Raw genomic sequence first — 12,399 nt, 5'->3', positions numbered from 1 at the left:
CATGGTGACAATTTTAGGACTGAACCCAACTTCCATGGTGGCCATTTTATGACTGGACCCAGCTTCCATGGTGGCCATTTTATGACTGAACCCAACTTCCATGGCGGCCATTTTATGACTGGACCCAGCTAACATGGTGACAATTTTAGGACTGAACCCAACTTCCATGGTGGCCATTTTATGACTGGACCCAGCTTCCATGGTGGCCATTTTATGACTGGACCCAGCTTCCATGGTGGCCATTTTATGACTAGACCCAGCTTCCATGGTGGCCATTTTATGACTGGACCCAGCTTCCATGGTGGCCATTTTATGACTGGACCCAGCTTCCATGGTGGCCATTTTGTGACTGGACCCAGCTTCCATGACGGCCATTTTGTGACTGGGCCCTGCTTCCATGGTGGCCATATTGTGTTACTGAACCCAGCTTCCGTGGCGGCCATTTTGGGACTGAACCCAGCTTCCATGGCATCCATTTTGTTGTGGTGCCCACTTGCCCACTGCCTGTTCTTTCTCAAAATTCCAAAAGCGTCCACAGGTTCAACAAGGTTGGAGACCCTTTGCTTATGACCATATCGCTACATGCCTCTCCAAGGCTGGAAGTGGTGGCATTTAGACACAGGCTTACCTCCTCATGAGAAATAGGCTGAGATCAACCAGATATTCCAGAGGACTTCTTTCTCACCTACAAGCTTAGACAGTGGCTGTAGGTTCCTCAGTGAGAAGGCCCAGACATGACATGGAAAGACGACAAGCAATACTAGGGCTCTGCCATGGAACCTGGTTTCAGTGCTAAGGATCTTGAAAGATTTGAAGTTATAGTATAGAGCATGCCTCTGAGACCCTTCCTTAACCCCCTAGCAATCGCCATGAACATCTGGGGTTCTTGATAGGAATTTGGGGTCAGAAGCGGTGGCTTCAGGAGGGCTTTGTCCTTTTTAGCTTCCCGTTTTGTGACTGAACCCAACTTCCATGGTGGCCATTTTATGACTGGACCCAGCTTCCATGGTGGCCATTTTATGACTGGACCCAGCTTCCATGGTGGCCATTTTATGACTGAGCCCGACTTCCATGGTAGCCATTTTATGACTGAACCCAGCTTTCATGGTGGCCACTTTATGACTGGACCCAGCTTCCATGGTGGCCATTTTATGACTGAACTCAACTTCCATGGCAGCCATTTTATGACTGGACCCAACTTCCATGGTTGCCATTTTATGACTGGACCCAACTTCCATGGTGGCCATTTTATGACTGAACCCAACTTCCATGGCAGCCATTTTATGACTGGACCCAGCTTCCATGGTGGCCATTTTATGACTGAACCCAACTTCCATGGCGGCCATTTTATGACTGAACCCAACTCCCATTGCTGCCATTTTATGTCTGAACCCAACTTCCATGGTGGCCACTTTGAAAAACATGAGTCCGCTCCTCAAAACAGCGAGTTGCCCAACGGGGACAAACCCAAAGAAGGTCTCCATTGCTATGGAAGCCAGACATAAAGCTGAACAGCCCTTGAAAGGCCACGATAGCGCTGAATTAGACATAACCAGGCACAAGCTGTTAACGTGGCAACTGCATCCGTGTCCTTGGAGGCCCAGAATCTTTGCTGCTCCCATTTACTGCAGCTCTTTGACCGATTTTGCACAGTTCTAGGTCTTGGGACCACGGCTCGTTTCTTGCTCCGGAGCCAAAGCTGAAGATATGGATATCGGTTTTCGGCCTGGGAGGTCCAACGTCTGGTTCTAGGGCCCCACAGAGGGAGGCCAGGGGACCCAACTGAAGAAGGGGCGGCTTGAGGAGCCGGGTTCTACAAGGTCCGCTTGCTGTCCAAGATAGCCTTCCAGTTGTCGGTCCATGAGTGGAGCCGCCTACGAGGAGGGGGGAGCTCCAGATGCTTGTTGTGGCAGGCTGTGAAGAGAATGTGTTCCCAGCTGGGGCTCTTCTCAGCTCCTGGAAAGCAGAGAAAACCAAGCGGATCAAGAGACGCCACAGTTATTCAAACCTAGATAAATTATGTGAAATCAACAAAAACTACAAATGGACATAATTTGCACAAACCCTACGATTTGGGGAATTCTGGAAGCTCATAGTGTTCGCCCCACCCTCTGTATATTTTGTTCCAGTATAGCCCCAATGGACAGAGATCTATTTGATATCATCATTATTATTATTTATTATTTCCATTTGTTACCTCGCTCTCCCCGGCCAAAGCCAGGCTCAGAGCGGCTTACAGAATATAAAAGTCGTATTAATCAATAAAAGCATTAAAAACATTTTAAAATAGCCTTATAACTGCCCCTAATTAGAAGTCTCTTGCCATGAAAACCCCCAAAGGGGGAGGGGTCGCCATAAGTTGGCTGCGACGTGACGGCACTTTGCACACACACAATTAGAAGAAGAGTTGGTTTTTATACGCCGACTTTCTCTCCCACTTAAGGAAGAATCAAACCAGCTTACAATCACCTTCCCTTCCTCCCCCCCACAAAAGACACCTTGTAAGGTAGGTGGGGCTGAGAGAGTTCTAAGAAAGCTGTGACTAGCCCGAAGGCACCCAGCTGGCTTCATTTGGAGGAGCGGGGAAACCAACCCGGTTCACCAGATTAGCCTCCGCCGCTCAAGTGGAGGAGTGGGGGATCAAACCCGGTTCTCCAGATCAGAGTCCACCGCCTCAACCACCGCTCTTAACCACTACACCACGCTGGCTCTCCTGGTTACCGGGAGAGGCACCACCTCTGTCAGCCTTAAAAGCCCCCTGTTTTCGAAAGGGGCTCCACCCTTTCTCCCTTGATACCCCTTATTCCTGGGAACTCCTTCCCATAAAACCAGAAGGCCTTCGCTGTCCATAGGGAAGGGGCTGTGGCTCAATGGAAGAGCATCTGCTTTGCGTACAGGAGGTGCCAGGTTCAATCCCCGGCATCTCCACTTAGAAGGATCACCATATAGGATGATATGGGAGAGATTCCGGAAAGCCAACTGACTCTCTTCTATTCTGTGGAAGAGCATCTGCTTTGCGTACAGGAGGTGCCAGGTTCAATCCCCAGCATCTCCACTTAGAAGGATCACCATGTAGGATGATATGGGAGAGATTCCAGAAAGCCAACTGACTCTCTTCTATTCAACCAAAAGATATGCAAACGTGTGAATGGGCCATCGGCTCTGCTTCTCGCTGGAAGCACGAGCCAGATCTTCCCCGTGGTTTCCATGTCCCACGCCACCCCGTTTTCCTCGCGCTGGGCCAGCTCCTTCCTTACCTACGATATCGGGCCTGTCGTCGATCAGCAGGTCGCCGGAGACTACCGTTTTGTCTCGGGTGAGGACGATCTGCTCCAGGAATTCTTGGCCCAAATGCTTCTCCACCCAGGCGTACTGGGAAGCCAATTGAGAGGGGGAAAGAGGGGAAGAAACAGTTTGAGTGCAGAGAATGGAATGGAACGGGGGGATGTGTGGTAGAGCCTCTGCTTGGCATGAAGAAGGTCCCAGGTTCAATCCCCAGATTCTCCAGTCGAAAGGACCAGGCAGGAGGTGACGTAACAGACCTCTGCCCGAGACCCTGGAGAGCCGCTGCCGATCTGAGTAGACAATACTGACCTCGATGGCCTAAGGCCCGATTCAGTATAAGGCAGCTTTATGTATTCACATATACCTCGCAGGGCTGTTGTGTGGGGAGAACAATGTCATGAGCCACTTTTGGGTCTCCGTTGGGTAAGAAAAATGGGGCATAAATATCTAAGTAAATAAAATTTCCTCTATGGAGCCACGATCAGATTAGTTGACCATTATGCCAAGAGAGCTTTTGAGAGTAGGATTTTTGCCTTCTGCTCAAAGACAGCTGGAAGGTGGGAATTTGGGGCCTTACTGTCTGGTTAGGCATCACCTCTTTTTGTGTGTGTGTGATGTGCTGTCAAGTCGCAGCCAACCTATGGTTATCTTAGTAGGGTTTTCAAGGCAAGAGACAATCAGAAGTGGTTTGCCATTGCCTGCCTCTGTGTAGCAACCCTGGTGGTCTCCCTTGGTGGTCTCCCATCCAAATACTAACCAGGGCTGAGAAGAAGAACAGTTGGTTTTTATATGCCGATTTTCTCTACCTTTTTAAAGGAGAATCACACCGGCTTACAATCTCCTTCCCTTCCTCTTCCCACAACAGACACCCTGTGAGGTAGGTGAGGCTGAGAGAGCTCGGAGAGAACTGTGCCTGGCCCAAGGTCACCCAGCTGGCTTCATGTGGAGGGGTGGGGAAACCAACCTGGTTCACCAGATTAGCATCCGTCGCTCATGTGGAGGAGTGGGGAATCAACCCCGGTTCTCCAGATTAGAGTCAACCACTCTTAACCACCACACCACGCTGGCTCTCTGGCCCTGCTTAGCTTCCGAGATCTGACAAGATCGGTGTCAGGCCTTTGCCTTTTTTGCTGGCGCAAAGGCTCTTGACATGAGTCAGGCCAGGTTCTGGCCACACGTCAAGTCCTTGGTTCTCATGCCTATGAACATCTGTGTCCAGTTCCGCTCATCCTGTTTTCTGCAGCTGTGGTCATGTTTAGTCTGTCTTCCTGGGAACCGCTTATCTCGGGGTTGCCTAGCAAGGTTCACCTTTTCAGTCCGTAGTGTCTTAAGCGTGTGACCTGCCTGTGTTCCCCATTACTAGCCTCACCTGCCTGTAGGCAGTCAGTCCTTTAATCTGTCTTTTTGCTCCTAATAAAGTATTACTGCTTCAGAGCTACCTGCCTGGATGAGTTTGCTTATGGGATGCTAGGGACAGACGCCTGATACTGACATTAAAAGGTGAACCTTGCTAGGCAACCCCGAGATAAGCGGTTCCCAGGAGGACAGACTAAACATTACCACAGCTGCAGAAAACAGGATGAGCGGAACTGGACACAGACGTTCATAGGCATGAGAGCCAAGGACTTGACGTGTGGCCAGAACCTGGCCTGACTCATGTCAAGATCCTTTGCTCCAGCAAAAAAGGCAAAAGCCTGACAATCGGGCTAGCCTGGGCCATCCTTTTGACAGGACGGAAAGAGTTCTGTGTACACACACATACACACACACAGAGAGAGAGAGAAGAGCAAGAGTCCAGTAGCACCTTAAAGACTAACAAAAATATTTTCTGGCAGGGTATGAGCTTTTGTGAGCCACAGCTCACTTCTTCAGATATCTGAAGTGAGCTGTGGCTCACGAAAGCTCATACCCTGCCTGAAAACATTTTTGTTAGTCTTTAAGGTGCTACTGGACTCTTGCTCTTTTCTACTACTGCAGACAGACTAACACGGCTACCCACTGTGAATTATCTACACACACAGAGAGAGAGAGAGAGAGGCAATGGAGTGTGTTTGAGAGAAAGGTTGATCAGATTGGACCTTGGCCTCGATCATATCTTTTCATTTTCTGCAGCTTCTAATTCGCACTGCCAATGCGTTACCTTCTCATAAGGGCAATAGCGATACTTCTTGATAGGGCTCGTGCAGATGAATAGGTCAGTCCTATCCCAGGAGAAAAGAAAAGAAAAAAGGAGGGTGAGAACAAATTTGCTCTTGTATGCACTGAACGTTCCTATTCTAGCTTTTCTCCAAGAAGCACCAGAAGAGCCATTCTAAGAACCTAAGAAAAGCCCTGCTGGATCAGACCGAGGCCCATCAAGTCCAGCAGTCTGTTCACACAGTGGCCAACCAGGTGGCCCTAGGAAGCCCACAAGCAAGACAACTGCAGCAGCATTTATCCTGCCTGTGTTCCACTGCGCCTAATCTAATAGGCATGCTCCTCTGATACAGAAGAGAATAAGTACGCATTGTAGCTAGTATGCATTTTGACTAGTAGCCATGGATAGCCCTCCTCTTCCTGCACATGTCCACTCCACTCTTCAAGCCTTCTAAGCTGGCAGCCATCGCCACATCCTGGGGCAGGGAGTTCCACCATTTAACTCTGCATTGTGTGAAGAAAGACTTCCTTTTATCAGTTTAGAATCTCTCACCCTCCGGCTTCAGCAGATGACCCCGCGTTCTGGTATTATGAGAGAGGGAGAAAATGCAGGATTGGATCAACCATCTGTTCAGTCCAACTGCATAGGGATGCTGACTGGATGGAAAGGCAGAGGTAGTTTGCCAATCAATCAGTCAATTGACCTTTATTGGCATAGGTGGTTCCTATGAAGAGTCTTCCCTGGTGGTCCTCCATCCAAGAACTGCCCCTGCTTAGCTGCCGAGATCGGACTACACCGTATCGTTCCACGTTCCTAGCTCCATCAGTGGCACATCAAATCCTGATTCTGTGTGCATGCACTCTATTTCACACACACACACATGCTCACACTCTCTATGGCAGCGGTGAGTCTCTCTTGTCGCTTCTCGCACCATGTACTCACTTTTCTAAATTTGCCATCTGCTTCACAGCTTCCACGGCACCTGGGAGAGGATCGAGGTCGATGAAGAAGTTCTTGGACTCCCAAATGCTGATGGCTTTTTCCTGTTTGGGGGGCGGGGGGGGGGGAGAAATGGAGACTTCTGAATTCCCCTGGCCCTGTCCTTCGCAACAGATCAGAGAATCTGAGCACTGCCACTGTCTGAAATACTGGAGCGTGTCAAACTTGAAGTCAAACCCTCCCCTCCTTCTAAAACTTACCCCATAAGAACATAAGAAGAGCCCTGCTGGATCAGACCAAGGCCCATCAAGTCCAACAGTCTGTTCACACAGTGGCCAACCGGATGCTTCTAGGAAGCCCACAAGCAAGATGACTGCAGCAGCACCATCCTGCCTGTGTTCCACAGCACCTGATATAATAGCCATGCTCCTCTGATCCTGGAGATAAGAGGTATGCATCATGACTAGTATCCATTTTGACTAGTAGCCATGGATAGCCCTCTCCTCCATGAACATGTCCACTCTCCTCTTCAAGCCTTCCAAGTTGGCAGCCATCACCACATCCTGGGGAAGGGAGTTCCTCAATTTTTACTCCACCATCCATGTTCCCCCTCTGGCCGGAGACCCAATATACCTCAAGATCCCAGCAAATGTTTTGAAAACAGAGGCGCAAATAGATAAAGCCACACTGTAGGGAATGGTTGCTCTTGGCCTTTACGGAAACGTTCCAACAAGTCCTTGGGCATGCTTTCTTTGCAGAAATTGGTATTTAATTTATTGATTTAGCTTGTATCATAGGAAGTATATCACTTCGGTCTCAGCCCATCTATACTGGCTTCCAGTTTGTTTCCGGGAACAATTCATGGTGCTGGTCATGGCCCTGTATGGTTTGGGACCAACATGCCCGGAGGAGGACCCCCGGCTCCCTTATTAACCCGCCCGACCACTGCGATCATCTTTGAAGGCCCTGCTGAGATCAGACAGGTGGCAATCCAGAGCAGTGCCTTCTTGGACATGGCACCAAAGCTCTGGAAATTCTCCCCAGGGAGATTCACCAGTCCCCTTCTGTTGCCATCTTCTGCCAGTGAGCATTCCTTCAATGATCTTCCTAACCAATGTTTTTATGTTTTGTATGTATTTTTAACTCTGGCTTTTCACTGTTGCAATGATATGTGTTTGGGAGGGAGAAAAAACAGAGTATAAAAACCAATTATTATTCTTCATCAGGTTTCAATGCCCATCTGCGTTGGAAGCTCGCTGGGGGACCTTGGGGGGGGAGCAGTCACACACTCTCAGCCTAGCCTCCCTCACAGGGTTGTTGTCAGTGCCGGATATACGGATAAGCTAAACAAGCTATAGCTTAGGGCCCCACTCTCTTGGGGCCCCCCAAAAAATTTAAAGGAAAAAAAACCTGGATGTACATTTCCAAAATATAAGATAAAAAACAAAGATCCTTTTCTCAGCTGAAGAGGATAAAAAATTGAATTTAGGACAACAGTGTCTCAAGATAAATTACGTATGTAACCTCAGCCTCATGTGCATAGAAAGTGACAAGCTACGCAATTCATCATTTGATGATATCATCAGTGACTTTGCTTTGGCAAAGGCAAGAAGGAAAGTATTGTAATTTAGATCATCAATACCATCTTTTACACTCACTAAGTGTAACAGGGTACAAACGTCTGCTGTCCCAATGAACGGTGTGGACTACTTAATTTCATATTAATAAAGCTATTTATAATTATTAGTAGTTTGCATCATATATTTACACCTATTATTATTTCATGTTATAGCAAGTTTCTAGAGACTAGATTATGAGTCTTCGTAAATTGTGTTTCTAAAGGAACTTTTGTTTTTGCCAAATGCCAATGTGTTCGCATTATTAAGTTTGTTATGAATAAAAAATCATTTTAAGTTAGAGCTTAATAATTATTTCACACAGCCCGAATAACCTACAAGAACCAGTAATTTATTTTCCAAGTTAATTCAAATTCAGTTACAAATACCCACTAACATATTATGCAATCTAATACATTCCATCTTGTCATTTAGCAAGCATGTATCTCTTGACTTCCCCTCTCCCCTCCTCTGTCCGTTTATGACCCTTGTTGCTCTCTTTCCATTTACTGCCTAATGCTAAGGCAGAGGTGGGGAACGTCAGGCCCGGGGGCCGTTTAAGGCCCGCGGAGTCATTTGGTCTGGCCCTTCGTGGATCCTGGCAGATCTCTAGCTCAGAAGGATCTAAGGCGCGATCCGCCCCCTCCCACGGACAGGAATAGTCTGTTGGTTCTTGTAGGTTATCCGGGCTGTGTAACCGTGGTCTTGGAATTTTCTTTCCTGACGTTTCGCCAGCAGCTGTGGCCGGCATCTTCAGAGGAGTAACACTGAAGGACAGTGTCTCTCAGTGTCAAGTGTGTAGGAAGATATAGTCAGAAAGGGGTTGACTATAGTCAACAATAGCCATGGAGATTAGCTTTGGACTTCACACATTAACAGATCACTTCAGGATACAATGGTTCCATATTAACATACCACACTGTCATTAGCACATGATACTTACAGGACAATGATTAGCACATTACTTTTGCAGGACAATGACTCAGTGTCTCTCAGTGTCAAGTGTGTAGGAAGATATAGTCAGAAAGGGGTTGACTATAGTCAACAATAGCCATGGAGATTAGCTTTGGACTTCACATATTAACAGATCACTTCAGGATACAATGGTTCCATATTAACATACCACACCGTCATTAGCACATTATCTGGATACTTACAGGACAATGATTAGCACATTACTTTTGCAGGACAATGACTCAGCTCAAACCCAACCCCTTTCTGACTATATCTTCCTACACCCTTGACGCTGAGAGACACTGTCCTTCAGTATCTGAAGAAGTGAGCTGTGGCTCACGAAAGCTCATACCCTACCAGAAAATATTTTTGTTAGTCTTTAAGGTGCTACTGGGCAAACTCTTCAGTGTTACTCCTCTGAAGATGCCGGCCACAGCTGCGGGCGAAACGTCAGGAAAGAAAATTCCAAGACCACGGTCACCCAGCCCGGATAACCTACAAGAACCGATGAACTCTGACCGTGAAAGCCTTCGACAATATTAGGAATAGTCTGTGTTCAAGGCAGGTGTGAGCTTGTTTTGCCAAGAAAAGGAACCCTTTCCCCCCCTTGCAGAAGAGTCATTAGCTTGGAGCTGCTAGGACCACCCAAGAAACAGGGTTAACCCTTTCCCACCTGGGCCGTGGAGAAACGTATTATATATATATATATATATATATATATATATATATATATATATATATATATATATATATATAATATATATATATATATATATATATATATATATATATATATATATATATATATATATATATATATATATATATATATAAAGTGCCTTCAAGTCGCAGCCGACTTATGGTGACCCCTTATGGGGTTTTCATGGCAAGAGACGAACAGAGGTGGTTTGCCAGTGCCTTCCTCTGGACAGCAACCCTGGACTTCCTTGGTGGTCTCCCATCCAAATACTAACCAGGGCCGACCCTGCTTAGCTTCTGAGATCTGATGAGATCGGGCTAGCCTGGGCCATCCAGGTCAGGGCAGAGACAAACAGAAGTGGTTTGCCATTGCCTGCCTCTGCACAGCAACCCTGGACTTCCTTGGTGGTCTCCCATCCAAATACTAACCAGGGCCGACCCTGCTTAGCTTCTGAGATCTGACAGATCAGGCTAGCCTGGGCCATCCAGGTCAGGGCAGAAACGTATCGGTTGGCTAATTTTTAAGTCGATAATTTTGTATGGCCCGCGAATGATGTTATACGTGTCCAAATGGCCCTTGGAAGGAAAAAAAAGTCCCCCACCCCTGTGCTAAGGGATGAAAGGCGAGATGAGGTCCATGCCATGGAAAGGGAGACTCACGCTCAGGTCGGGCTCCAGCTGCCCGTACTGCTCCGAGACCCAGAAGCCCCGGCGACCCTCCAGGGGGATGTAGGGCTTGTCCGGGTAGGCGGCCCGGAACCCCTTCAGGAAGCCCCCCTCGAAGTCGGCCAACACCCCGTCCAGGTCGACCAGGACCCGCAGGCGACCCCCGCGGGGAGGGCGGGTGGACAGGCAGCCGGCGCCCGGGCTCAGCAAGGGGAGGCAGCCCCGCAGGAGAGGGGGCAGGAGAGGGGTCATGGCTGGGAGGGGGGGTCGGGGCTGGGGGATCGGGCCCCCCGGGGGTGGGGAAACCAGGGGCTTCTCGTCGGGGACGGTGCGCCCTGCAGCCGCGCCCCTGCGCCTTTACGCATTGCGCTGGGAGGCGAGGGAGTCAAGCCCGGCTGCAAAGACCGGGGCTGCTTTGCAGGGGCCCCCCACCCCCTGGCTTCCTCCTCTCCGGCACAGAGCCCATCTCCATCCCCAAGCCCCCCCCCCTGCACAACCTCCCCCCCCCCCTGCACAACCTCCCCCCCCCTCTCTCTCTGCAGCAAAACCAACCCTAAGCAGGAGAGAGGAGGGACGCAGGAGCCGCTCTCTGCAGAGCCCGAAACATCTGGGGAGGGGGGGGAGCGAGGGGAAAGAGGGGATCTGCAGGGGGGGCTTCGCCAGCGACCCCCCCCCCCAGCCGGTGGCGCCCTGCAGAGAGGCGGGGCGCGCGCGGAAGGGCTGGCCAGTGTCCCCGGGTCGATTGCAGGCGCCCCCCCCCCTCGCCGAGCCTCCCTGGTCAGTTTCCTCCGGGCGTGTCCATTTCGCCCCATCACCTGCGAGGGCCGAGGCGGGGGCGTCCTCCTCCCGGGCCCCCGACCCGCCCAGCCCGGCAGCGCTGGCCGCCTCCTTCCCACGCCTCGGGCTGCTGCTGGCACCGACCCTGGGGGACGGGTGTAGCCCCCAAGGGCATTGGCATATATATATATATGTGTGTGTGTATCTATCTATCTATCTATCTATCTATCTATCTATCTATCTATCTATCTATCTATCTATCTATCTATCTATCTATCTATCTATCTATCTATCTACACACACACACATATATGTATATATGTGTGTGTGTATGTATATGTATGTATATATGTGTGTGTGTGTATGTGTGTGTATGTATATATGTATGTGTATATATATGTGTGTGTGTATACACACACACATATATACATACATACATGTATACACACACACATATATACACACACACACATATATGTATATATATATGTGTGTATATATATGTGTATATATGTGTGTATACACACACATATACATACATACATGTATACACACACATATATACATACATACACACACATATATGTATATATGTGTATATATATGTGTGTGTATATGTGTGTGTGTATACACACACATATACATACATACATGTATACACACACATATATACATACATACATACACACACACATATATATGTATATATGTGTGTGTGTATATGTGTATATACACATATATACATATATACACACACATATATACATACATACATACATATATACACACACACACTATATATATATATGTATGTATATACATGTATGTATGTATGTATGTATGTATGTATAATTTTAATGAGGGGATACAGAAGGGGAAAAAAGGGAAGGAGGGAAAGGAGATCATCCAATATAGAAAAAGCATTTTTCCAGATATATAATTCACAGTGGGCAGCCCTGTTAGTCTGTCTGCAGTAGTAGAAAAGGGCAAGAGTCCAGTAGCACCTTAAAGACTAACAAAAATATTTTCTGGCAGGGTGTGAGCTTTCGTGAGCCACAGCTCACTTCTTCAGATACAGCTAGAATGCAGCTAGAATGTATCTGAAGAAGTGAGCTGTGGCTCACGAAAGCTCACACCCTGCCAGAAAATATTCTGGTTAGTCTTTAAGGTGCTCCTGGACTCTGGCCCTTTTCTACTACTGCAGATATATAAGTACATAAACTGAGTCGGATTTGAAGAATTATTAAACAAGCCAATGTAATAGTCCAATATGTTTATGTTTAACTCAATAAATGTTTATACTTCTTAAGATACTGCTGAGTCATA

The 12,399-nt window shown here is 48.0% G+C and overlaps 1 protein-coding gene across 1 annotated transcript; it reads right to left on the bottom strand.

Annotated features, from left to right (window-relative positions):
- Positions 1–1,813: 1,813 nt before the first annotated feature.
- Positions 1,814–12,398, bottom strand: NT5M (5',3'-nucleotidase, mitochondrial). The gene is given in 7 exon segments (XM_056866630.1): positions 1,814–1,956; positions 3,258–3,372; positions 5,426–5,486; positions 6,365–6,465; positions 10,291–10,691; positions 11,112–11,218; positions 12,388–12,398. Coding segments are annotated over 7 exon segments (939 nt in total).
- Between the last annotated feature and the right edge of the window lies 1 nt (position 12,399).

Source organism: Euleptes europaea, chromosome 21, assembly GCF_029931775.1.
Source record: "Euleptes europaea isolate rEulEur1 chromosome 21, rEulEur1.hap1, whole genome shotgun sequence".
NCBI lineage: Eukaryota > Metazoa > Chordata > Lepidosauria > Squamata > Sphaerodactylidae > Euleptes > Euleptes europaea.
This window is presented reverse-complemented; position numbering and strand designations above follow the sequence as displayed.